Raw genomic sequence first — 27,308 nt, forward strand, 5'->3', positions numbered from 1 at the left:
GGGGACTTACGTAAGGCAGAGCCCTGTCACGTGGGTGGAGAGCAGCAAAGAAAGGGCATTATTCACAGCCTGGCATGGATGAACCCAGTTTTACACATGCACTTGGAAAACACTGTTCTCTCTGTTCAGTAATATTATTTCACATTCCACTCGTTTTGATAACCTTTTCCTTCTCCATCTACTCCACGGGCTGACTGCAGAGCCAACTAATGCCTTCTCCAGAGATCAGCCAACACACATCGCTGCTACAGATTTTTTCTGCCTTTCAAGATGCTGCTCAGCTTCATTTTGCAATAAGTAATTTACAAACACACACTATAAAAACAACCAAAAAACAGAGAAATTGAGAAGGGAAGTCCCTCTGCTCCACTTTACAGAGAAAGAGCACCAAGGTAAGGACTGCTTCCTAGAATTTACCAGTCTTACCTTTCACTCTGATGAGAAAAGGCTCGCATTGAAGGCAGAACTAAGGAATTTCAGCCCCCTACTTGCCCCTACAGTGGAAGTCATGTCTCTGTGTTCCTTTAACATGACCTCAGCTTAGAAAAAAATCTAGGGTAAGTCCTAATTTTATCTGTCAAATAACGTATTTCAGAATCACTTTATACAGATAAAGCAGAGATGATCCTTCTCTGTCAGGAAAAACCTGCACGTGGCCTTACATCTCTGAAAACCCCCTACACACATTCACCCATAGAGTGCCCTGGCAAATCCAGAAGGTGACAGATAATCAGATCTGAAGGGTGAGTTTTCAACCAACAGCCAAGCAGCAAATGACAAGACCACATAGCTGTTTGTTCCTTTTGATGTTCAGTAACACTTTAGGAGATTTCCTGAGCTTCTTTCCAATAGCAACCCTGATGCTGCTCAACTTCCATGATGCTCAGCATACTAGAAACCTTTTAAGATCCCATGGGTGCATTTGATAGCTTCCTAAGACTGAATGCACTGATGACAGAATGGAAGCAGACTTCTTGAAGAGCAAAATCTGCAATTTTTTTTTTTGCCTGCAGTTTAATTTCATTTCCCATTCTTGCAGCAAAATGTTTGATACAAATAAATTTCAGCTTTTTTTTTTTTTAAAGAAAGAAACATGTTCAATATTCTATCTTGTATCTTGTGAACCAAACTTTTCAGTGAAGACAAGACTACCTTTACACATCACTGTCTTTCTCGTCTGCATTTCTGCACTGTTTGAGCATATGTGCAACACCAAAAAGGTGTCCTGTTGTAAATGAGGACCACAACCAACAGTCCTGGTACTACATCACTGCAGTCGATGACACCAGGACATTTTGAAGTGCTGCTCAGCAAGGAAAGAAGATGAATTCTACCAGGATCACACAGCAACTGACAAGCACGCATGTGCAGGGAGCACTCACATGCCTGACTGTTAAAAACTCTGGGGTGTTAGCTAAAACCAATTTTGCATAAATGTATTCAGAGCCACATCAGCTATGTTAAATTCTGATACCATCTTACTGAAGAAATTTGCTTGCATTTATAATTTGTATGCAGATACAAGCAGCTGGGGGAGATCTCTGTATTTTAATTAACCTACGGACATAGGCATTCAGCCTCAGAAGGTTTATACTACCAGCAGGACTGAGGAATTAAACCCATCACAACAATTTTCACAGACAGTTTCTCTACCCTCTGGCTTACCTTCTCAACATCTGCTTTTGTAACATTGATATCAGCATCCATTTTCTCAAAATATTGCTGTGCTCGATCAGCTTCTTTGCAGTCACGTTCAAACCGCCTTTTACTCTATAAGGAAAAACAGGATTTTTCATCATAGCAAAGAAACACAATTTCAAAATCCACTTAAAATAATCATCGATCCCTAAAGTATCTGCTGTAACAATTGAGGAGATTCTATGACTAACTTGTTTATATTGGAATGCATTTCAACACATTTCCATGTTAAAATAAAAAAAACACATTTTTTGTTCCATTCTTCAGACTGCTTCATTCCATAACATCTTCATTCATAACATCTCTGCTATTTCAGTATCTTTCCCTATCAGTGTTTCTTCTGCTCTGGTTTACCAAATCACTTCCTTCCAACACTTAAGTCTCTCATTTTTAAAATACACAAGAGAGTTTCTAAGGTGCATTCATTTACAAGCAGGGCTTTTAGTTACCAACGTCCCCTTTCCTCATCTTCTCCACCTACAGTTTCTCACCAGTTCATAATGAATGCTGAAGTCCAAACCAGTGCATTTACTTCTGAGAAACAGCCCTTTACTCAGGAGACGATAGCATTTGATTTATGCATGCAGGATGGAGCTATTCAGCTTACAGAGGAGTATCTGAAAAGCATCCTCAGGGACGCTGCACTTTGATTAACGCTTAGCACGCTTTTCAAGTCAGATACAGCGAAATGCTACTTGTGATACACAGACCCCATGGAAAGCCAAATGCACTCTTTAAACAAACCGCCATGCCTACCACTGTATTTTAGGCAGTGAAGTTGTAAAAGATCACATTTTCCAGCTTTTATCCATATACCCTTTGTTTTCTAAATATGAACTCCGAAACACTCTGCAAAAACAGTATAGAAATGACTTAAAAATCACATCTGAGGAAATTTCCACTTACAGCTTCAAGTTGTTTCCAGCAAGTTTCAATATGTTGTTGTGCCTTTCTGCCATCGTGGAAGTGCTGTTTGGAAAAAGAGAAAAGGAAACATTCTGAACAACAAAGGACCAAATTGCCAATTATGTTCAAGGGCCTCCTTACCAGCAATGAAGAACAGAATATAATTTTCCAGAATAAAACAAATTATTATGACAGTTATGTTCTGCAACCCTGGTAAATTGAGCAGGTGTATGATGACTATCTGATGTCTCAGCAGGCTGCAGATGTGTATTTGCATTTATTATAGTGGTTAGTTAGTTTAAATCCAATTAATCCTTTTAGCAATTCTACCTTGCATTATTCACTGTATCTCGTAATTATTGGTTTCTCATACTGTGAAATCTGAAGCACTTTTAGGTGAATGTGATCTCTCTGGTTACTGACTGTACATTAACCCTACAATAAAATTTCTCTCTGCGTGGAATTTACCAAGATGCCCCTGATTAGCACATTCTAACAACTGGTATTGGCTCTGACTTCCATTCAGACTCAACAGAAAACCTCTTCTTCCTAATCCCTGGGCATTCGTAAATCCAACTCTTGATTTCTCTAGAGATATTCAATGCTTTGGGTCCCCCAGCAACCATTGTCTCCCATACACTGTGTGCACACCGTGGTGTTAGAGAAGCTCTGAAATGAGTGACAAGGAACTTATCCTGACACGCCTTTTAGAGCAAGGCTCATAATTATATTAATTACAGTCAGTTTAAATTGCAGTTCTTAGCTCTTACACAATGGTCTTCATCAGAGAACCTAATATGCTTTACATACTCCTCCCTTCATCATCCACACACCTCGCCTGTCCTCAGGGTAAGCAATTTGTCAAAGATCACTGCATAAATCAATGACAGTTGTAAATAGGGACCAGGAATATGAATGCAGTACCCAGCCAACTGTTACAACAGGCTGCTCTCCTTACAAACCACCTTGCAAAATAAATAGCAATCTATAATAGCACGAGAGATGCCTACCCACTGCGTTATTTACTAACAAATAGGATGCTTTACTCAAACACAGACATGGTCTTATAGAGTAAACTTCAGCAATAAAGGTCTGATATTGCTAATTAATCCCTGCAACAGGCACGCATTGTCTGGCATGTTCAGAATCAGATGCTAAATGCATCTCAGGTGACATGACATCAACATTGTCAGGTTAGAGAACCCCCAAGTTCAGAACAGAAGCCTCCCACAAACCAGTACAGTTATGAAGTGCTTGCAGGCAGTCTCTTCCCAACTGGCCATGATGGACTTTGTGCACTTCCCGCTGCAGCAGCAGGTTGTTCCCTTTGTCACAGCAGCAGATTTCTGGAGTAAATCATTCTAGCAATGCCTCCCCACTGCCTTTCAGCCTCCACCAGACAAGCCAGCCCGAATGCAAGAGAAGTAAAAAGCCACAGAACTGCAATTCTCTCACACCATGTCCAATAGACTTCCACTGTCTTAAAATCATAATAAGCCTCCATGTGTCTGCAAGAAAGGACAAGCAGTGCACGGCCCCAATCACTCCAGACAGTGTTAGGTGCAATCCCCACTGCTACACACTGAGCTGCGTGTAGCTGTGAGATGAACAACGGGACACAACAGTTTCCACATTCTGGATGGTGTCCGCCTCTACACAACCATTCTTGAAGCAGAGGAGAGAGGCAGTGTCACTGATGCTTTAACTGTGGGCACAGCAGCACTCAGATCAACCACCACAGTCCCACCTTCCATGAGCAGCCAACATACAGCAGTGGGGCCGAGGGAAGTGCAGACAAGTGATTTCCAGCCCCATTTGTCATCAGCTCTGACAATACCTGGGAGTTCAAACCATGCTATGCTTCTCCAAAGCTCAGTCACTGCACTGTGACATTTAATCACAAACACGACTGTGAAACTGCTGGGCGGTGGGGGAAAATTCCAAGCAGATTTCGGTTCCTTTTGCAGATTCCCATTTCCTTTAAATGCTGTGTGAGACCCTGTGCTGTATCTTCCTTGCTAGGAGGATTTGAAACGTTCACAATTTCAGGCTTGCTTTTGTAATTAAGAGCTTAAGAAAACCATCCCAAGGAACAACTGCAATTTAACGCCACATTTTTAAACATTCTGCTGATAAGCATGGAATATGTGGAAATCCTGAACAGCGAAGCAAAACAAATAACACCAGCTTGGCTGTCTCCACACTGCACTTCCTGCCTGCCGCCTCCCTCGGCCCCTCCTGTGTGCTTCCCTCTCCTCCACCTCTGACTTTGCTGGTCTGAAGGGACTGGATCAGAGAACAGCCGTGCTGCTTGGAGCCCAGCATTGCCAACGAGCCTCTGGGAAGAACACACCCCGTTACTGAACACAACACAGCTGCATGCGAGGGCTGAAGGATGAACTTGAAATTAAGAGCATATCAAGTAACAAAACTGCCTTCAGCTCCTATTTTTAAACTCCTTTGTTGTTAATCAGCAGCGTAATTTTCATTTTTGCAGGAGCCATCCGTCTTCTTTCCTGCTTTGTCTTAGGGAATTAGCTACAAACTGGCCCAACTACACACTCCGAGCAGGAAGGCTGCATGCTGTTCATATTCTGCTGCATTTTTGAGATGTCCTTCTACAGGAATGGGGTATAAAATGGGCTTTTCTGAGGATTATTAAATAGTGCAACCAGTGACAGCCTGACGTACGCAGGTGAACCATGTTTTGGAAACTCCACTTGAACAGTCTGTTTGTTTTCCTAAGTTCAACTGTTATCTAAAACTATTCATAACTCTCAGTTCTCATTGTGTTAACACCCATACATCCTTGCTGGGGGGAGAGAGCAGCACACGATGAAGAATGCACCATGTATTCAGAGCGCTTCTGCTTTTGCAAATCATTTCTGCATCCCCAAAAAATCACTTTTAGATGCAGTGATAGCACTGATGCCCTTTCAGCTACCTGCCTTTTTGTCACTGTCCCAGTTTTATGGTTAAGAAAGCCTGAGACCACAGTTCAGTGATGTGCTCGGACTCATACAGGAAGCGTGCAGCTTCCTCAAACCCCTCACTATCTTCAACTTCCACAATCCCATTTCCTTTTACATACTTCAAAATCTTCTGATGCAGCAAATGCCTTTCAGCTGTTTGGGCTTCTTTTTATTTTTTAATTTAGTAAAAATAAAGATCATTTCCTTCTTGATACGGTTTCAAGATGCACGATTTAAAGATTTTTTTTTTTCTTTCCTAATCAAATGAAATAATAATTGGTTATTCTATACATGGTGATTGAGCAAACAGGAACTCAACGAATGATTCAGCAAATGGTATGGAAAACTACCATCCCAGTTAGTCATGCACATTACAGTAATCAATTTAGAATAGTTGATATAATACAGACTTCTTTCCTCCTCCAAATTGAACAGCCAAACTGATACACCCTAATCAGGCTTTCCATTTAAAGCCTTTCAGATCACAAGCGAGATACCAAGGTAATGAATCACACTCCAAGCAGCCACTCAGGCATTTCCAACAGTGGTGCTGGTTGTTTCAGTGCTGCAGTTTTCTCCAGACTCCTTTCTACATCCACAGCATTGGAAATGCACATGAAAAAGCAGTTCTGGATTAAAAAAAAAACAAACATCTGTAAGGCAGGTTTAATAAAATCAGTGGTACAACAGGTTACAAAAGCTGCACAGAAGAAAATCGAGGGAGCAATGTAACAACAAGAAGGCTATAAGACAAAGAGCTGCAAGCACGTCAACTATTAATAAAAAAACACAGTGAAAGGTTTGTTTTTGATAGCGTTCATTACTTTATCTCCCCAAACCACCTTTTAATCTACACTTAAGAGACTTACGCTAGCAATCACCATGCCAACTTTGAGATTTTGCTGAAAACTACTTTATCCAAGTATTAGACCTACTAAATAGCTTAAAACACAGCAGCAAAGCCCAAGCCACGCTGGCTATGTGACCACAGCTGTCCTTTTTCCTTATGCACTGAAGCTCAGTGTCCTCAGGATGCTGAGGGTGCTCTGAGCAATGGCCACCCACTGCCAGGTGCCTCCATCCACATACAGACACTCTGAAGGATCCCAGCTGAAGGAAAATTTTGCTGCAGTATAGTAAAGGATGAGCAGGAAATCCAGGCAACAAACTGTATGCCAAGCATTTCATTTCTAAAGCAAGCCATACCAGTCGGTGCGCTCTCCTTGTCACCATGCTGTATTTGTAACAGCTGTGGAGAAATCCCGGCTGCTGCGCAATCAGGACAAAACTCTCATTGACTTTTGTTAGGCTCAGATTTCAGCCATGCTGATGAAAGCCCTGGGAGCAGCTAGCAAGTCACCTACAATAGAACGCCTGTTACTGCCAACACCACTACAAGCAGGAGCAGGGGGAGATGTTTGCCAAGTTTTCTTGGTACCCACAAGGGCTGATAGAGCCACAGACTCACGGAGCAGACAAGAAAAGCTTGGTAGAAGATGACTTATCTACTTTCTTTGAGAGACCCTTTGAGAGCGTTCCAAGAAAAGCAAGATGTACTTACAAGTGTCTCACACAGAACCACGCAATGCAGCGATTTTGCTGAAGAGCTCCTGGGCAGTGTTAAATGAAAGGATTGCCTCAGCAACTCAGAACACCAGCGTGACAGCAGGGCTGATGGTGCTGGACCAAAACCCAACCACAGGGAATAACTGACTTATGAAAGGCTTAAAAAAAATTAAAAAATTTAAGCTTTGTTTTTCTTAGGGAAGTAAACAGCAGTTGACTGCATGGTTAGATTTAAGACCTGCACATTACCATTTGCTTAAATTATAAAAATAAAGATGAGAAAAATACATATATTATACACAATACAGTCAGAAAAACTATTCTAGTTCATTTATACACAGAGCACGCTGTTCATCTGCCAACATCCTGCTCAAGAATTGAAGAGAGATGATATAGTACAAGGCCATTTCATTTTCCCTTCTGTTTTCCATGTTCAAACTAGATTACATGTGCAGAAACCAGTTACCTTTGACTTTTTGTAACAGGCATCCTCAGCTCATAAGAATGGACAATATAAAGTCAGTCCCACCAATGCAGTACTTCCTGACCTCTATCAAACTATCTACGCTTTTGTCACAAATGATACTTAAAATAATGACCAGTGACAAAAGCATCGATGAGACGGAAGTCAGAGAACATTATTTTTTCCTCCATTTTCCCAGCTTAATTCGCAGAAAACCTTGACAAATGCTTTTCCTTCCCTGACAGCAGAGATAGGAAATAGCCTCTTGAGAATTCGTTGTTCCCAAGAATAACAACATGGTCTTAAGGTCCTGCCATTCTCATTGGTGATAACGCAGTATGAGACAGTCCTGTGAATGGTGACATGAAACACACACCTATCTTTGCACGTCCATCACAGCTTCTTCTTAGTATTGTGACACAGCCTGTGCAGTCTTCAGAATGAAGATTATTCACCTCAGCATGCAACTCTGCTGAAACAAGTCTGAATCTAAACAAAGCTGATGTTAATTCAGTTGTCTCCTGGAGTGGTGCAGGCCAGTGAGTCACAGACGACCAAGACTCATGTTTCTCAGGCTCCAAAGACTACATTAGCTGCACCAGACAAACAGAACGAGCTGATCATGCCCACCTGGAAGTGTGAACAGGGACACTAAGGAGCATAAAGCTAGAAGACACCAACAATAACGTCTAGAGTAACTTGCAGGTATGGTGTCCATTGTCACACCCTGATGCTTGCTGAGGTCACACTGCAAAGCTGGGTACCTTCTCAGAATCTCCCACAGTGTCCAAAGTTTTCCTTCTGGTCATCAACAGTTCCTACAAGCTTCAACCTGGCAACATAACTTCCTATTCATTCCTAATTTAGATTCTCTATTTGAATTAAATACCTCTACCTCCATTCATTTGGGCCATAAACTGCAAGTGGTAACAGAACAAAAGCTGGGGAAAGCTCAATTTGAATGCAATCAACCCAAAGTTTGAAGCATGGCAAAGCATTTCCTTTCAACACATCTTCTCCTCATCCTACAGTCTTTGTCTATTGAGTTTGTAATTTCTGGAAGACAGCAACATTTCTCTGCATCTCTGCAGCACAAAATGCAGCTGTGTTCCATACAAAGGCCTAAAGCACATCCATAGCTCAGATTGGAAAATCCATTGTGCACATGACAGGGCTGTATTCTGCCATCCTGTTTCATGCTTGCACAGTGCAACACTCCATGAGAAATCCTGCTGAAAACCACAGGTCTATTAGCAGAACAGGGCACTATTCAGAATGAATGAATGCTGCAGAATTCCTCCAATTATTTACTTTTCATCAACACCTGAGAGTCTACAAGAAACAGAAAGCTCTCTGACACGTACACCCCCAGTATGAATGCACACAGGGAGGGTGCATATGCTCCACTATGAAGAACCAGACCATTTTTACCCCTGCAGTATCCATAAGGATGCATTCATTCCCTGCTCTGCTTCTATCCTAACACAAAATGGAACGTATTGACACCGGGTAAATTCTCTCCCAACCACAGGGTCCCAGTGCTGCACCAGTTCAGTCTGCAGCAGACCTGCTGGCTTGCACTTTACTTTCAGGCTCAATTGCATGGAGCCAGCCGATGCCCGAGGGGAGGTGGAGGCAGAGGTGAAAGCAGAAGCAGTAACAAGAGGGATAGTTCATGACTCCCAAATACATTTTTAGCAAAGCTGATGTGAGAGCAGTGGCTACTAGAGACAGAGAGCAGATGCTGCCAGAGAGGACTGAGTCAGACCCAGGCTTGCAAGCAGAGTTCAGAACTGTCCCAGAAATTAATGTATGAGTTTCTATCCAGAGACATTACAGCATTGAGGGTCTTCCTTAGCCAGAGCTGAGAAAATACCCAAGTTATCTCTCTTGAGAAGCCTGGAACCAACATTCCAGCTTGAAAACAGGCAATAAGATCCTTGCTGAAGACGACACAATAGCACGTGTTGTCTAAGATCAAGAGACTCCAGAAAGAAGTGAAAGTGAGGAACTGTACTTCTAAGAGTTTCACTTCACCGGAGAGCAGGGAAGAACTGAAACAGCGCAGGGAGTTCTCCATCTTACGTACAGACAACGTAGGTAAAGAGGAGGCAGGGTGGATGCTTAACTCCAGAGACTGCAGGGACAAAACACATAGCCTGATGCAGGGCTAACATCAGTGGGGACTATCCTATGGAAGAAGAATGCACAACAAAATAAGACTGAACTTGTGATTGACATTGCTTTTTTTTTTTTTTTTTTACAGGTATTTAGACACTTGAATACTCAATCCAAATGATACAAGACTGAAGAAGAATATGAGTCTCCCAATTCCTCTGTGGTCCTAACCTCAGGAAGGATCACCTTTTACTTACAGCAGCTTCTACTCAACAGCTGATTACAGTGAGCTGATAACAGTGAGCACGAGAGCTCTGCCAGCAACATTTCTACAAACTCCAGGCTAATCATCAATTCGTATCTCATGAGGTTTTGCCAGAGCATCAGACCTGTGATATTTCCACAACAATCGCCGTGCAGATCCGAGTGTGATTGATGCATTTGTGTTTTACGATATGAAATATGCCTGAAGGGAGAAGCAATTTCCTTTTCAACACCATTTGTTCACAAATGATAAGTCCAAAGGAATCAGACAAGGATTCATAATTCACACAGTTTATACTCATGTTACAAGAGCAAAACAAGCAACCATGACAGACAGCTGCCTTCTGCTAAAAGCTGACTTATCACCAGCAGCAGGTAAACAGACCATCAGATCCTTTTTACTGTTCCTATGGTGCATTGCTGGACTGATACTAAAATAGTTTGCTTGTCATTCATGCTGTGAGCCAAACTTACAATAAAGCTCTACAAATAAAACAAACAAGCAATACAGTTAGTGCTTGCATTCTTTACAAGATACCAAGCCCCTCATAATTCCATTTTAAACATCTAATAGGTATCCCAATCACTTTATAAATCCTTGTAATTTAAAAATCAGGTAACAAAATTAGAAGTGACAGGCAAATGCCATACGGATTGTTTTCTCTTTTGTGGCTTTGCATATTGTACAGAGTTCACACAGAACAAAAGGTCACAGAAATGGCTGAGGTCACTCTCCTATCCCAGCTATATGCAAAACATACTTCCATGCTGCTGGCCAAATATGCTCCTGAAAGACTACACACCATTCTGCAAATGAAAGGTATAATGGTTTATATTCCATTGCAGACATTCTCATACTAAACTTGGGAAAATATGGACATTTTCAGACTGGAGTCTTGCAAAGCACTTCAGTGTATCCTTAATGTTTACTGGGGCTATTTATAAACGTTTACGTTTTCACTGGACCAGCAAGAGTACTTCTCACTTTCCAATAGTTTGGCTATTGTATGGAAATGAGAGATGTGGTCCGATGCTCCCTTGCCTGCTGAACTTTGCTTAGCTATGTCATATCTGGTTTACAAGTATTTTTAACAATAATGCTTACAAGCAGCACTTTATGCCCATTCCAAGGATAGGAATTCAAGGCAGGGGAAAAAGCCCATCACATCTCAACTAAATGCCTTTCATAGTTGGTGATGTGCAAATTAATCAGCTTTAAACACTCATAGTGGCAGGCACACGGGTTCATAAACTACTATTTAAAATAAAGTACTAACAAACTCCTAATTTTAGCAGTCTAGAGAGTGACCAGTTGAAAGAAAAAGATTCCTCACTACCACCAAAACAAAGCAGATCCTGTCGTTCCCATTAGAAGTCTGTTTTTAAGAAAGTTTGGTTGTTCAGATCTGGTTGAGAAGCAAGAAAACGTGAATCAACTTCCTATTAATTGTCTCAATCGGTTTAGTAATACAGCTTCTCTGTTTATTTCATGCTTCACATGGTGCTGCTGGACTCTTCCCTACGCAAGCTTTTGGCTAGCAGAGCCTTAAGCACAGATGGGTCTCTGACCTTATTTAGCAGGCATTCTCCTGAAGGCGTAGCTGTCTGATTTTATAACATATCATTCAAATGGTTCAGCGATTTGGCCAGGGCACATAACCCACTTTTTTAATGCCTGGTTCATTAATGAAGCTTATTAACTGCAGATTAATTTTGCTTAACGTTGAACTCCACTACCACTAATTATCTGTCTTACGTAGCAAGCAATTGTGAATAATAAAAAACATTCAATTACCGATTTCCTCTCTTGTTTCAGCTCCTGCACATAGCGAGTTAACTCTCCAATGATAAGAGAGGTCATGTTCTCTGAAATGACCTCATGCTGTCCGGCATAGTCATTCATTTCATTTAAAGTGGCTAGGAAGGCTCTAGTTGATGTGTACCTGCAGAGGACAAAAATGCATTTTGCTTTTAGTCCCTTTCTTTCCAGACTGAAAAGGGAGGTTGAATCCTTCTTAAACATCTACAATTGCTGCATGAGACTAAATACAGATTAGCACAGTTTCACATGAAAGAATTTTTCAAAAGAAAGCCTACCCCAAACACTGACAGTTGTCTGATAAATTAATCTTGATGTAGACAGTTGACATCAGCTCTTAAAATACAGCACTTTCAGAGTGTCAGATGTTTGATCAGCACAGCTCCGGGACTTCACTACACTACACTAATCTTTACTCACCATTTTTGAGTTACACTCTTTCAAGCCCTGCACTCCGCAGCACAGAGTCACCAATGTATCCTACCTGGCAAAATCCAACCTAAACAACCAGCCTTTGGTAGCATAGCACAGAAAAGAGAACTTTTCCAAGTGCCAACTGGATGTAGATCAGCTCTAATTTACAAGCTTTTCAGAAAGATAGTGAGTTCACTGACCACATGTTCACCATAAACACGTACATTTTATATTTAAACCTTCCATTGCAAGGTTTATTTTTTTGTATTTGATAATCTCCAGCACAACATTTCATCTGTTATTTAAAGGGAGAAACGAACATCTGTGCAGAAAGTTTCAAAAACAGCAGATTATGTCACTGGCCTATTCAGCAGTGAGCCAACAGAGCTGTATTTAAATTCCCCTGCTTGTGCTGGTCAGCTGGAAGACAGCTGTTCTGAAGCACTGCACTTGTACATATTAGCAAAACTATTAATATTAATAGTAGTCACCTGCAATAAAAACATCTTTAGGTGAAGATCCAAAGAAAAAGGGGAGAGGTTTAGAGGACAAAGAGGAATAGTATGACTGGGGATGAAAGGCATCAGAAAAAAGAAAAAACAGGAAAAGATACCTAAGAAAAGAAACCCAAACCAATTTAAGCAGCTACATTCACAGCCAAGCTGTGGTGCCTCAAGGGACATCCCAGTTGTGTAAGATAGGGGATCAAAAACAGAACTTTAGACTGACAGTAAGCTTGAAAACAGGATTTTAGACTATTTGAATGCAGCATCCAAGGCACCCAAAGGCTGCATGACAAACCCCCAGATGTTATTTAGAGACACAGGGGAAGTATGCTGAGGTGAACACCCCATTTAAAAGGTCAAGGGATGCACAGAATCTTCTATGTTGCATCACGTGAGTCATTTAGCTGCACTATTTACAGCAGATGAAGATGTGTTAAAAAAAAAACACAAACAAAAAACCACAAAACCTACTAGTAAACTCAAAATTATTGAGTGAATGGTATCAAAATGGATACCACTTATGGTACAGCTATCCAAAGGCACATTTCTTCCTAATCCCAAGTACAAATAAAAACAGCCATTGTGCTGGTAATATGAGCTTCCTTGTGTAACTATCAGTGTTTTAGGAAACAACAGCATCAATAACTGATTCCCACACAATGTTACTAAAAATAAATTAAAAGCAAAATGAAGAGGCCATTGTGTTGGTTAATATGAATGACTTGAGTAGCTGTACACAGCAGGTGGGAAGGGGTCCTGACCCAAAAATCTAAATCAGTATTTCCAAAGAGTTGGACTTGAATCCAAACTCACGTGAAATGTTTCAGATTTCAAGGTCAAGGGTTCAAGTCTGCTGCTAGACTCTAAGAAAGCAGATCAGCCTCCTGCAGTAAAGTGCTGCAGGGTCAGAATGTTCTATGGTGCCTCCATGCAGAGCTGATGAATTACAAAACACTGAAGTGGAGTAATTTTAGAAAAAGTCAGAGTGCTCTAAGGAAAAGGTTTCAACTCTGACATGCAGCCCATCCATTGGAAAGCTTCTCTTCGAGCAAGTTCTCTTTACAGAATAACTTTGATCAAGGGAAGGAATGTTTTTCATGGCACGGTTTACTATCATCCATATGCATTTCCAGTGTCACAGAGCAAAGGAGCTGTGCTTTGACACTGCAGTTGCTCTCTGCAAATGCTACGTCAGTCCCTGGCCACCAGAGAGACACAATCTGAATCAGAAGCAGGTAGCTGGGTGATGCAGCATCCTTCAGTGGCTGCCAGTCATGTGTCCCTCCATTCCAGGATGCTGCCTGTACAAACTGCACCTCCCACCCTTCAAGAGCCACCGACTTCTCTTGTGGTGTTATTATATGATCCTCTAAGTAATATACTAATCTGCCTTGTCAGTCATTTGAGTAATTTAATACTTGCACAGGCTGCCCAAATTTCATGCTAAAATTAACAGTGGCTTCTGTTGCTGCTGGAGCTAATCAGAGTTTGGTCATTCACTTCAAAGAAGCAGGATTGAATAGTCTGCCTTGAAGATTTTAAGGTACATAGAAAAAAAAATAAAAGACAGTACCCAGAACATTTAAAGGGAATTGAACAGTTACTGGGCAAATCCAAACTTCCTTAAAACTCCACTCCTTAATAACAGGAACCACCTTTGTGTTGCACTGCTTGACTAGGCAAATCCCAGCAGGTGACAGAGCCTTCCCCTTCCTCTATCATGCATGCCCACCTAGCAGTACCTCATGAACTCACCTGTACTCTTCCTCCTCTTTGGAGTTCTTTTTGGGTTGATATTTCTTTGAAAGATTCCTAAAATTAAAAACAAATACAATTAAAAATCCCCTTCAAGCAAAGTGGATAGTACTCACATGCACACACAAATGCTTCAGTTTTGGTTTGCATTCACCAGCTATCTGCCCTGCCAGAAGTGTGGCTGTATTGCAGCAGTACCTGCAGGGCCCATCCATGTCTGTGCTTCAGTTTGAGTAACTGCAATAAGTTCAGGACCTGAGAAGTGCATAAACTCAAGTCAGGAAGTCAATGCATCCGAGCTCCAGCTCTGCTGAAACACGAGTCCCACTCACTTTACAGTCCTCTCACTGATCCTTAGACAAGCTGTAAGTGCACCCAGCAGAAGGTGCTATTCCATACCCAAAGCAGCCAGCTCAGTACGGTGCCATTTCCTGCAGGTGACACTCGTGACAAAGCAAGTCTGCTCATCTCCTGCAGGATGCTTCCAAGGAAGAGAAGCAATCTTAGGAAAGCTGTGAGAAGCTGCACCAGGATTATAAAACGGGGATCATTTTGTGATCATTAACTCATGGCTGGCAGAAATATGAAATTTGATTATCCCAATTAGCAGAGATGATTGCATCTCATCACTACATATCCAACTAATGATTCCATTTTAAAATACTGATATGCTTTTCCAGTGATTGTATCTTGAATAAAGAAGTTGAACATAACTCGGTTAGCACATCTGCCTTACAACATAGCTTTCATTTTCTAGAAGTTAAATGTGAGCCCCCAATCAGCAGCAAATCTAGGCTTTAAAGGATGTGTACTGTCTGCTCATCATTCAGCACATCCTGCTGATGCTTAAAGCTCAGAATTACAAGGCATACTTGGACTACAGCAAATATAACTCCACACCTGTTTTAAACAATGCAAACCTGAGAGCTGATAAATCTTACCCAGCAGTTAAGATCTTTTCAGAGCTGTAGCATTGGGATCTCCTGCACTCTGAACTCAGCCTCTGTCCTTTCTGTATTCCTGCAGCCTCTGTTACCTCTCAGTGAAATAGGAACCATTTGTTTTAACTTTACAAGTTGTTTTTACTGATTCCAAATGACACTCAAGTGGTATTGATGGAATCATTTTCAGAGGGACTATGAAATGTCACTGGCCTATATATGGCAAACTCTTTGGAGAACTCCCAGAGTGCATCTCATTGAAAAACAAAACAACACACACCACTACTAACCCTGCTTTTTCAGGGATGTAACCCAATCCCTATTGCATGCTGTTTTTACTGCTATCTGGGAAACAGGAGGTCCTCTTGCCTCACATTTCTTACTCATGTTTTTTTTCCCCTATGGAATTAAGCAGCATCTGCCCAAACAGAGCAATAGCCAGAAAGCTGTCAGACTTGCACAGACATGTGTTCCTCAAAACATAAGTACTCCTCCTGGGAGGCCCCCAAATAAGTATCTCCATTCCAGCCTGTGCCTTCTCTGAGAAGAGGATGCTCTGGAACAAGGAGCTTTTCTCTAGTTCTGTGTACAGCAGTTTCAATTAAATATCAGCACAGCAAGTATTGTGCAAACTGTTCTGCGAGGTTACAGTAAGTCTTACAAATAGTGTATGCAGCACAGAAAGGCCTGCATAAATCTGCTTAAAGAGGAAAGTGAAAAACAAGGAAACACATTGAAGACTGCACGATAAGGTATTTTCACACATACAAAATGCATGCCTCCCTTCATTCAGTATTGTGCCACCCAGTTAATTCTGATGTACAAACTACTGTCTTCTGAGCTTCTGAAGGTACAGAAATGCTGCTGGGCTGGGGTAAAGACCAGCAGGAAGTATGTGCTTTCACAGGAAAAGAATTTAGAAAATATAGTAAGGATTAGCAACTCGGTTAAACATCTCATTGGTTTCTGTGTACTTTGTAATGCACTCAGAAAACAGGTGTTCTATTTATTTTGATTTAATTATGTTTTTCCTCTGCTTTTTTTCCCCCATCAAAATAGCATGCAAGGCTTTAACCAGGATACATACAAAAAAACAGAAGTGATACTGAATCCAGAAGTGATACTGAATCCATTAAGAGCCAGTATGACTCTCACATGCTGAAGTTCAGCATGCAGTTCTACAGTGTCACGGCCACAATATTGGTACTTCTCAGGTTCAAGCTCATAAAGCAATGACCTTCACATCTAACTGTGATTAAAGAAGTAACTAAGACATAAGAGGACAGATCAGCAATAAAATAGCAATTCAGAAAAGTCTGTGCTAGCCTGTGCACCTGCCTGTGATTCACATTTGTTTGCCTTTCATTCAGCATCACTCTTCTGCCCTTCCAGCTTGCTTCTTTGTTTCCTTACCTCCACTTCTTTGACATCTTGTTCTTCCTCCCACATCTATCATACATCAGAGGTTCTCAATTCCCAAAGCATCCTGACACGTAAGGCATTTTTCTTTGAATCTGTCCTCCTCAAAGCTATCTATCCATCTTCACATTAGACTTTTGGCACTTTCTGAAGCTCAGTTTGTGTGCAGTAGGCAGCTAGATAAGGAGGACAAGGGAGCACCATTTTGTCACTGGCAGCAGTGCCCCACGTGTCCATATCCAGCTGAAGTTCAAAACAAAATGCAGCAATAAGTGAACCCTCCACAGCAGCCCTTTTACACTAAACCAATGAGACACACAAAAGGTTTGCCACAGGCTTGGGGAAATTTATTAAAAGCAGATGTATGATTTATTTTTATTTTTAATGGCCAGAACTGTTTTATCTCAACATTTGACAGGTCTGCTTTGCCTTTTTCCCTTTATACTTCAAACTCTCAGATGGCTCCAAACAGCACTGTGTTTCAGGGCTCCTCAAGGATGAATGTATTATTTGTCTTTAAATCTTACCCATGGGGGAAGGCACAGATGTAACTATGAGCACGAAATTAAACATAGAGGGAAAAAAAAAAAAAAAGAACAAGACTAAGTTTGTTCTGGAATTCTGGGACAGGATAAAAGATGAAACTTGGGGGTTCACAGCCTCTGACTAGCTTTGTCTGTGACTATCTCCCATTTTCCTTAAACATATTGTTTATTCACTTGATTTCGCAATTATGCTTCTTACACCTAAAATTCATCATTCCAAGAAATTCAGTGGTTCAAGGGTGTCACTCTCTGTAAGACAGACTTACTCACACAGATACTGTGCTGGGCTTTCCTGGTTTACTCATACTACGTTTCTTCCAGCTCACTTTGCCTTTGTAATTCAGCTTCATCTCCATAGGATGTGAGCAATTTGTTCCTGCACAACTCATTTTCAATTTCCTGCTTGTCTATAGCAGCTACCCTGGGGAATCCTTGTGGCATTCCCCTGAGAAAACACATAACCATAAAGGCAGGCCTTTATCAACTACCAGCCCCTAGTAAATAACAGGCCATTGCTCATCTCAGGAGCCATTCTAAAAAACAGCATCAAAAAAAAATCTGGGCTTTTTTTTTTTTAATAGACATTGTGCTTTGTGTGTATACAGATCAACCAGAAGCACAGATCTCATTCTTTATCAATACTGAGAAGATGGGAGGAGTTTGAATGGACGTAATCACACACAACAAAAGGTATGGATGCACTGGAGGGGTCAGGAAGCCCTGTGCTCCCCCCACCAGTCAGCCACCATTCCCACCACTACCCCACTCCTTCTCTCAGGCTAAGAGCTAGCCACTGTGGGAGGGTTCTTCATCCCCTTTCTTCTCCCTTCTCCCTGGATCTGGTCCAGTTTTCTGGTGCAGGTTCACATATCCTCGTATCCTTACCTACAACCCAAAGTTCATGCCAAAAAACACCCAGCAAGAACTTCTAGTAATTTAGCTGCTCAAGATAAATCCACAGGATTTCTGCTCTGTTCAGCAGACACATTGCAAGAACTCTGGCAAGACTGTAAAACTGTCAAACTACAAATCTTAGGCTGCAATCTGACTCAAATGCAGACTAAATTTCCAAGTGTTGAGACTGACTTTCGGGCCTGCAGTTTCTCTAACGCTGTTTATGAGCCTGTCATACAAAAAAAAGAAAAAACCCTAAACTTAGTCCTATAGCAAATTATCATCGTGGTGTTGAATTCTTAAACTCTTCAGAATTTATTTGCAGTCATAGTTTCATGGGAAATATTACAATGCTGTCCCCCAAAGCCCATGAGTACATCACGAGTAAGCCTAGTATGCTCCTCAGCCACCCAAATGACTTCTCTGTTACAAAGCACATGATTTTTTATCAGAGATAAAAACATTATGTTAAATTAATCTTAGCTTTCAGATCTTCAAACTAAAGCTATTCTCCACTTAAGAGCAACCATTATAAACGAGCAAATTACTACCACTGCACCATGAATTTACAGAGGACTGCAGAACAGATGCAACCCTAAGTGCAGACCTTTGCATGCCAACTTACCTAAGCTGCTTTGCATAGCTGAGTTCAATCTCTGTTCTTTCTTTGACAAACTTGATGTATTTTTCCAGAACATCGATACCCCACTGCGTGTGCTTTTCTAAATTGTCAAACTGGTCCTGCAAGGAATAATAATAAAAATAAGTTCAGTCTCATTGAACCAAAGGAACTGAAAATAATTTCCAAAGCTCACATCACTTTTTATACTGTTATTAATATTTCCCATTACCACAGTTAGACATTTTTTTTCAGCAGCACAGGTTCTTACACCAACAGAAATCTGCATCTTAACATGACATCAGTAATGCTCTTCATTTTTCATTTCTAAAACACTTCCATTGCAGAAATCCTGGCCCTTTCACCAAACACAGCTTTCTAATGCAAACACATGACAAGACAAATGACAAGAAATGGATTCCCTGTCCAGTATTTTATTTTATTTTACACTGAGGAGTTCTTAGAAGTTCTGAGAATCTGAGATCTACACCTAAATAACAACTCTGCTATTAGTCTAAAAAATAGATTTATAGTCCAGCTTTGTCAGTGCAATGTCCTTAAATACCATTTAGAACAGGTAGAGATTTCTACAGAACAGGATTTATTCCCCCCTGCAGCCTCATGATTTGTTCTAAAATAAAAGACATGCTAACAAAAGATGCCACAAAATTACATTAGTTATGTTTACAGCAGGACTTCTTGTCTGTCGACATTCATATACAGATGCTGCATTGTTCTTCAGATATTGCTGCCCTCAAAAACACAGTCACACATGTTTCCAATAGAATCTTTTTTCAATCAGAAACATTCCACGAGTCCGTCTGGGATTTGCAAACGCCAAGAGAAATTAAGCAACTCTAAATCCAAATTAATTATCCAAGCCAACCTATTACTGTATGCTGAGTTAACCTAAATTACCATTTTCTTTTCTTCTTCTTTTTTTTTTTTTTGCAATTTAGTTACTTCACCTGCACTCAAATTCCATAGCCATCCATTCCACGCAGCATTTCAGAAGTCAGTGCTTCCACAACACTCAGAAAACGTTCTGAACTGTGCTATATTGCATACTTATCCTTACCGAACTACAACACAAACCAAGCCTTTAATATCAGCCTGAAATGCTTGGCAGCTGGCTCCATTACGTACTGCAGGGAAAGTACAAAACAGATTTTGTACATCTGTGGCACAGAGGTTAGATTTGCCATGTTCTCCAACAATACAAATATAAGGAGGGATTTGGGTCAGATGCTCAGCTACCACAGTGAATGCTTCTGACAGCAGCAGAGCTGCTTTCTGTGCTCTGAAGATTCAGTCTTGTGATTTCCAGTTTGCAGGGCTATCATCAAATGTTATCAAACCATTACAAGCCCACTTCCTTAGAGGCACAAAATAACAGTTACTACAAAGCCTGGTTTATGAATCTGCTGCTTTGAAGCAAATACCACTTGCTGCACTGCAGCATTTCTGGTTCTGGTGGTAAATTAGATTGGTATCAGGAAAGAAAACTTCAGCTCTGAGCAAAACAATTGCAAGCAGAAGCTGCTGCTGGCCAACAAAACTGCTTTAACTTCTTTTTGAAGAGATGAGAGCCATGTTACAGGACAAAGACTTGCAAAGCTATGAAGGAAGCAGTCAAAGCAGCAGGCAGTGTGCATGGAGTCGGACACATGGGCTTTGAGCATCGCCCTGTTTGCTCTGGTTTAGCACAAGGTTTTACTTCAAAGCCATGCAGCCAAAGCAGACTAGGCTTTAGTTTAAATTATGTCAGTTTTAGTTAACCAAAAAGGCACCAGAAAGGGGGGACAAAAGCAAAATTGCAAGTGTATGCATACCAAAACAGCACACAACTTCTAAGCCTTGTGCTCCAGGAGCCGTACGAAATGGCTGAGGGCAACTGAAAAAACTCAAAGACACAGAACGGAACCCTGACTTCCAGCAGTCACCCTTGCAGCAAAGGTAACCCCGTTCACTCAAAAAGGACACGCATTTTCTGCAGAAAGGGAAGACGTGCACTGAGCCAGCACGTATTTGCATGTAGACAAATCCTTGTTTCAAACAAACAGCTGGGGAGAAGAGAGCTGGGGTACAGCACAGAGCTCTGCTCACCCGCAGGGCTGCAGGGAGGAAGCAGCACTCTGCAACGAAGCAGCTCCTGCTCAGCTTCACATCCACAGCTCCAATCACTGTTGACTGAGCTGGCGTCAGGAAAGTGCTACAAACACTGCCTTCTGAAGGCTTCTGCTCGAGAGGTCGTGCAGCTATCCCACGCTCTGCTCTCCCACCATTTACATTATTTAACATAAACACATGCACGTAAAATAAATACCCCATAAAGCAGTCCATTACTGACAATTTACATACACTCACACACACTCTCAACTTGTCTCAGGTTGGGGAATCCATGCACTACCCCCTCTATGCAAATTAAACCACACTTATCACGCAGATACATCATAGGAGCAGCAAGAAACTAACCGAGCATCTCACTTTAACTCTACCCAATGAGGAAAGGCCGGGTTCCTGTTAGGATGGGATGCCTTTCAAGGAGATCCTGCCCTTGGAAAGGGCTCAAACAATGCCAAGCACACATGAAGAACAGGTTCACCCTGGGAAAGCAATCCTGCTGGTGACTTGTCTACACCTGGTGCTTTTTAAACAAAAGTCACCAGCAATACAAAGCTCTTCCACCACCACCCAGACTGCTCTCAAAGCACCATTTAGATTAAGGAATTAAAAAAAACCTGCAGGCTGTTCCAGGCTGCCGACTCGCTCTGCCCTGCAATGCTGTGGATCAATCTGCCAGGCTGCTTCAGTAGCCTCACTTTGTCAGGTCTGGAGAAAGCGAGCTCCATGCTGAGCAGTGCTGAGCTGAACCCCCAGCAGTGCAGCTATCAGACGTGCTGACCGTGTGAACACGCTGACTTTCCATTTATACAGCCAACAAAGAAACTCATCCTGCACCGAGTGGTAACCAGAACAACCGTGACCAGATAACCTGCAAGCACCCAGCTCTGCTTTCAGGAGCCAAGGCAAAGGTGAAATTTAGTTCCTATCTGAAGACTCGACTGAAGATCATTTTCTATCCTTTCAGGTTTGGCCTCAGCATTATTTCAGCAAGACACCAATGCCCCATAGTGATGTCTTATGCTGGGGTCATGCATCCCATTTTCAGTTCTTCTCTGTGTTCACTAAGGATGAAATACAGTCAGCAAAACTGGGAGCATGAGATTCCGAAGGAAAGACATCCATGTCCTCCTTGTGTCCCCCATCTGCTCAGCGAGCTGAAGGTAGGCAACAGCTCTATGCTAAAGCTAATGAAGCACAGGGAGAAAAGAGGGCATGCAATACTTTGTTGTAAATGTAACCTTCCGTTCGTGGAATTGCAAAATCTCCAGTACGTGCAATTGGTACTAAACAAGAATCTGTACAAAGGAGCTTAGAACAAACTCTTCAGAGCAATTAATCCCAGAAAGAAAAAAAATAGTATCATGAAGAGGACAATGCTGCAGTACATCAGTTACTACTGTGGTTCACTTGAGCACTTTTAGCTTCATGTACTCAAACAGCAAAACTGGATGAGGATCTCTGAACACAAGGCTCAGTGAAGGTGTTCACATCCCAAGGAAGGCCAGGAAGAAGATGGAAGCTGGAGAAGCATCTACCTGACGGAGCAAGAGCGGAGCTGGTGAGGACTTGTGCGCCAGGAACAGTCTGATGAGAGCAGCACTGCCCCTGCCAAGGGCTGGATGGACATTCAGGAGATTCAGCATGTGCCACAGCTGGGCAGCTTTGGTCATCAGCTACGAGCTCTGTCTCAGCTCGTCATTTCATTCTACACATTCTCCTCCACTGCTTCTTGCAGTGTCCTCACTGTTGCAGTGAGGGAAGGCATTAGAAAACAAATTCCACAAGGCTTTAGCATTCCTTGACAAAAGGCAAGCAGCATGATGCAGCATTTGGTGAGGAGGCTCTCACCAAACCGCAGCACAGGGGGACAGGAGGTCAGCCTGCACCTGCCTTCTGTGAAGCAGCAGCACCAAAACGCTCTCTGGAAGGATTCGCTGCTTTCCTCTCGCTCAGAGGCCAGTTGACTTACAGACACACTGCTGAGCAAAACACTGCAGTGGCAGCTGCAGCACCAACAGCTCCCTGCAAGGAACAGTGGAGCTTCAACTGATGGTCCAGAAGTGCACATAATTAAACAGCTCGCGTGGCTGCAACTCCTCCATCAGATTCCAGCAGCTCCCACTGACACCACACGTGCCAGCACAAACACTGCATGCCTCCCCTGAGCACAAGAAGGGCCCAACACAGAACACGACCCACCCCCCTCCCCAAAGGTCCCACATGGGTGGAACTGCAGAGCTGAACACAAGCTGCATCAGACAAACTGCATCCTCACATCCTTTCATTGCTTAACATACTCTCCAACATGCATACAAAAGCATATGCTCAAAAGAGGAGAGAACATCACTGGCTGCATGGGAACCAGCAGAGTGCCCGAAGGCAAAGTGTTTCTGACTTCTTTTCCATTTCCATTAATTCTCTCCCAGTATTTTTATTGCTGCCCAAAGAACTTCATGCTCATGCATTCTTTCTGAATCTCAGCTGCAAGCTTTTTACACCAACAATGCTTAAAATGGAAATAGTTCTGTCTATTTGCTTTTCCTTGCTTTAACTGCTTCTTTAAGCTGTCAAATTCCCTCACTTCTCAGCTATTCTCCTGATGTTCCACTCCCAAACAATGCAAAGTCTCTTGGGAAGAAGAAAAATAGCCATTAAAAAAAACAAAAAGGAAATAAAGGAAGCAAAGAAAAGCTCTCTCCCCATTCCTCAGCCACATAACATGGAGTGCAACCAATTATTGAGCAACAACACAAATGTTATTCCTGCGGTCTTTTCAAGGGAGTATCTTACTAACCTGATCTCTAGAGAGCTTTCATCTATTGTGAAATCCTTCAGCTCAGGGCTCTTTCAAATCCAATGATGGCAATAATTTGTTACCAACGGACTTCAGCTATAGCAGAAATAAGGGATGCCCTTGGTCTTCCCCCGAGCTCTAACCTCAGGCCTCTGCAGCAAGGCCACACGTGTGCCCGTGCTCTCAGTGCTTGGTAAGCATTTCTCATAATGAGAACAGCTGATGCCATGGAGCCAAACTCTACCGTACAGCAGAAGCTCTGAGCTTTCAGTTTGCTTTCTCGTGCAAACATCATTAGGTCCTCTGTTCAGATCTACTGCGATCAGATCTGGGTGGCAGTGCTGGATGTACCCATAAGCAGGCAATGCTGTCACTCTTCCCATTGCTCCCACAGGTAGCAGCAGTGCCAGGAGTGAGAGCTAACAGCCAAAACAAAGACAAGCAGTGAATGCGTATGCTGCAAATTTGGAGCTCCCAACAGCAGAACAAAGCCTCTGTATTTAGCATAATCCTCCTACGTTTCTAATCCAGCAACATAAGAAGAGACACATGATTATTAAAAATTAAAAATACTTATTAAGAGTTTTCACTGCCTCAGTCTCTGGGGAATTCCATTTCATTTCCTCCAGAATTACTTGTTTATCCACCCTCCTCAAAAGTCCCTAAGAACAGGTGAATTGAATGTTATTCTTTACCTCTGATTTACACTTTCTCCACCCCCATTCCTACTCAATTATTATTATTTTTTTTAAACAACAAAACTAAAATAATCTTACGCATGTATTTAGGAAGAACTGAAGATCAAGAACACAGCACGTTATTCCCACTGACTTTCTTTTTTTAAAGCACATTTTAACAACTTCAGATTTAAGGAACAAAACAGTTGCTGGGATGTTTGCAGGCTCAGTTCAGTCCCACGTAGCAGCGCGGTGCTGGCAGAACACAGCAGAGTTCAGATGCACAGATCCACACAGACCTACAATAAAGCCACGTGCAAACGTTGCAGCCTTCAGGCAAATTAATAACGAAATGAATGCATGAAGTACAGACTGCTCCTGCAAGAGAAAGCAGAGAGGTGCAGAAATAGGAAAGCAGCAGTGTTTGTTGACTCAGCCACTGCTGAGCAGAGAGAACTTCCCACAGTGGTCTTGTCAGCTGTGGTCAGTGAACAACAAGTGGCAGGTGACACACACAGCACAGGACACCAACCTTGTGCTTCATGCAGCACAGCTGAGGAAGGCTGGCAGCACCGACACAGCAACGGGAAGAGGAGAGCATCTCTTTTTGGTTTATGCTCAAACTATGCTGTGCTTCTGTCAGATGTTTTGCATGGGCGATGGGAGAATTAGCTCAGCACATCCGGTTCTCCTTCGCAAAACTGTTTATGATCACATTTTGCCTTCCAATTTTCTGTTCATCCATATTCCATTTTAACCTTCAAGTATTAAATTCTTTCAGATCTTTCACCTTAAGCAGGCAGATTTCCACCTCATGTAATTAATAAATGCCTCAGAAAACTTAGAGATTTACTCCCTCACCTCCATTTCCTCTTTATCTCCACCCCTTAAACTCATTTTCCATACAGACCAAAAGGTTTTCACTCTTTTATCTCTTTTAATTCTCCCCAGAACTCGATCCAGATGAGAGAAAGAACCAATATTCCTTGCTGTATTTTCAGGCAACTGAGTGCAATCCAACCAGGTGGGAAAAAAAGCCACCAATCAGGACTGGAAACAGACCATGTTTTATATGGAAATAGCTTTTATGTTTCCAGATGAACTCACCTCTAATAGTTCTACTTGTTCCAATAAACACTAATAATGAATCAATCTGCATTTCAGGCTTAAAAGGCTTTCTGTTTTCTGCACTCTGCTGAAGCTGCAAAACAACCCAAGTTCCAGTACTTACACCAGGTTTATTTGGGCTTTATAATAACGCTGCCCCACACTGATGAGTCTGGCTGCGCGCAAAGGGTGGCGCAGGGGAGAAACCTTGTTAGGGAGCCCAACCTCCCCATCCCCACCCAACCACCACCTTCCACAAACTCAAGAGTGACCCCTCCTGCCAACGAAGCAGAAGTGCTGTCTCACAGGCAGGTTTCGGTTGTGCCCTTCCTGACCTGCCTGGATAGAAACTCGGCTAAAGACAAACAGGTACCGAAAGGAAAAGTCACCGAGCTGTACAGCCCAGGGGGCAGCACATGGAGAGCACAACCAAAACTGCAGTCACACGGAGGCCAGGCCAGTTCTTGGGAGTATGAGATCATCAGGGCTGATGGGGAACAAGCTGAACTGCAATGCTGAACAAGGCGACCCAAAGCTCCACAGGTACAACTCCAACTAGAACACGAGCCTGTTGTACCAGCACGGCTCACCTGCTTTTAGGGGAAGCGATGCAACAGCGTGCCCAGAGCTTTGCAGCAGGGATCCTGACAGCAAACCTCAGTGCAAAACAAGGCTTAGCAAGGTCTGCAAGCAGGGATAGGACAGAGAGCAGCTCCTCAAGAAGCAGCGTGGGGATCGGTTGGCACCGGGACGCCTCCACTGCCAGGTCATGGGAGCACAGCCTGGCTGCTCACATTGGTGACCCACTTCAACACTCATTACGGAAGCTTTGCAAAACCCAACACGTGGTTCGCAGCAGGAACCTCCCTGTGCAAGATCAGCTGCTGCTGGCAAAGTTCTCATAAGCTGAATGCCCAGCTCCCTGCTGAAGCTCAAGCCATGAGCTGGAAGCACTGCTTTGTGTGAGCTGAGCTGGTGCTGGCTTGCAGCTGCCCGGCAGTGGGTGCTGCTGGTAGGACCAGAAACCAGCTGTCTGAGCTCCAGGGTGCTGCTCCTGCCACTCCACAGCCTTCCCAGCAAAGCCCACATCGGACAGAGCCCAAACTCTGAACCTCACCATCCTGGTGTCAAACTGAGCCTTCTCCTCCCCCTCATCCTGCTGTACCCTGCAGAGGATGTGGTGAGGCAGAGCTTGCGGTGCCTTGCTAGCAACAGGGCAAGCAGCAGCACGAGCATGCAGGCAGGCAGGAAGGTGAGAGCATGTGCCACCCGAGAGGATGTGGCTGCTGCAGTGGCTGCGAGATGAGGCAGCACAGAGCAATGGTGCTGGGGAGGGGACAGATGTGAAGAGCTGAGCTGATGAACAACAGGTGAGAAACAGCAAGTGAACCAAAGGGAGCCAGACAGAGAGGGACAGCGAGGCTGTCTGTGTGCATGCAGAAGGCTAACAGAAAGCCTGGCTTTCTTAGAACAGATTGTGAGCTGCAGGCCCAGCTGACACACAAGGATGAGCACAACTCCATCTAGTACAGATAAAAACATAGGTGGAGTTTAATTTTAATTCACTGCCTATGAAGGCCGTACTGTGATGGCACACGCTTGACACAACTCATCTGATACCAGTGGGAGTTGCTTCAAATTAAGTTGCATACGTCTCTTAGAAGAGGAAACGCTCACCTTACGATGCATCAAATCGTCACCTTC

General features: G+C 42.7%; 1 protein-coding gene across 23 annotated transcripts in view; it reads right to left on the bottom strand.

Annotated features, from left to right (window-relative positions):
* FNBP1 (formin binding protein 1) overlaps nucleotides 1-27,308 on the bottom strand; it is an 84,044-nt gene that overhangs the window by 37,999 nt on the left and 18,737 nt on the right. For 6 of the 23 annotated variants that reach the window (XM_090121306.1, XM_090121295.1, XM_090121293.1 and 3 more), the window contains exons 1-6: nucleotides 21,641-24,551; nucleotides 18,906-19,021; nucleotides 14,482-14,538; nucleotides 11,783-11,930; nucleotides 2,605-2,667; nucleotides 1,666-1,770 (exon numbers count right to left, since the gene is read on the bottom strand). In XM_090121306.1, coding sequence (XP_089977432.1) covers nucleotides 1,666-1,770; nucleotides 2,605-2,667; nucleotides 11,783-11,930; nucleotides 14,482-14,538; nucleotides 18,906-19,021; nucleotides 21,641-21,751 — 600 coding nt within the window. In that variant the 5' untranslated portion in view covers nucleotides 21,752-24,551. Of the gene's footprint in view, nucleotides 1-1,665; nucleotides 1,771-2,604; nucleotides 2,668-11,782; nucleotides 11,931-14,481; nucleotides 14,539-18,905; nucleotides 19,022-21,640; nucleotides 24,558-27,308 lie in introns of those variants that run through there. The other 17 variants (XM_090121301.1, XM_090121298.1, XM_090121304.1 and 14 more) reach the window with 10 other exon arrangements.

Source organism: Phasianus colchicus, chromosome 19 (assembly GCF_987193195.1).
Source record: "Phasianus colchicus chromosome 19, bPhaCol1.hap1.1, whole genome shotgun sequence".
NCBI lineage: Eukaryota > Metazoa > Chordata > Aves > Galliformes > Phasianidae > Phasianus > Phasianus colchicus.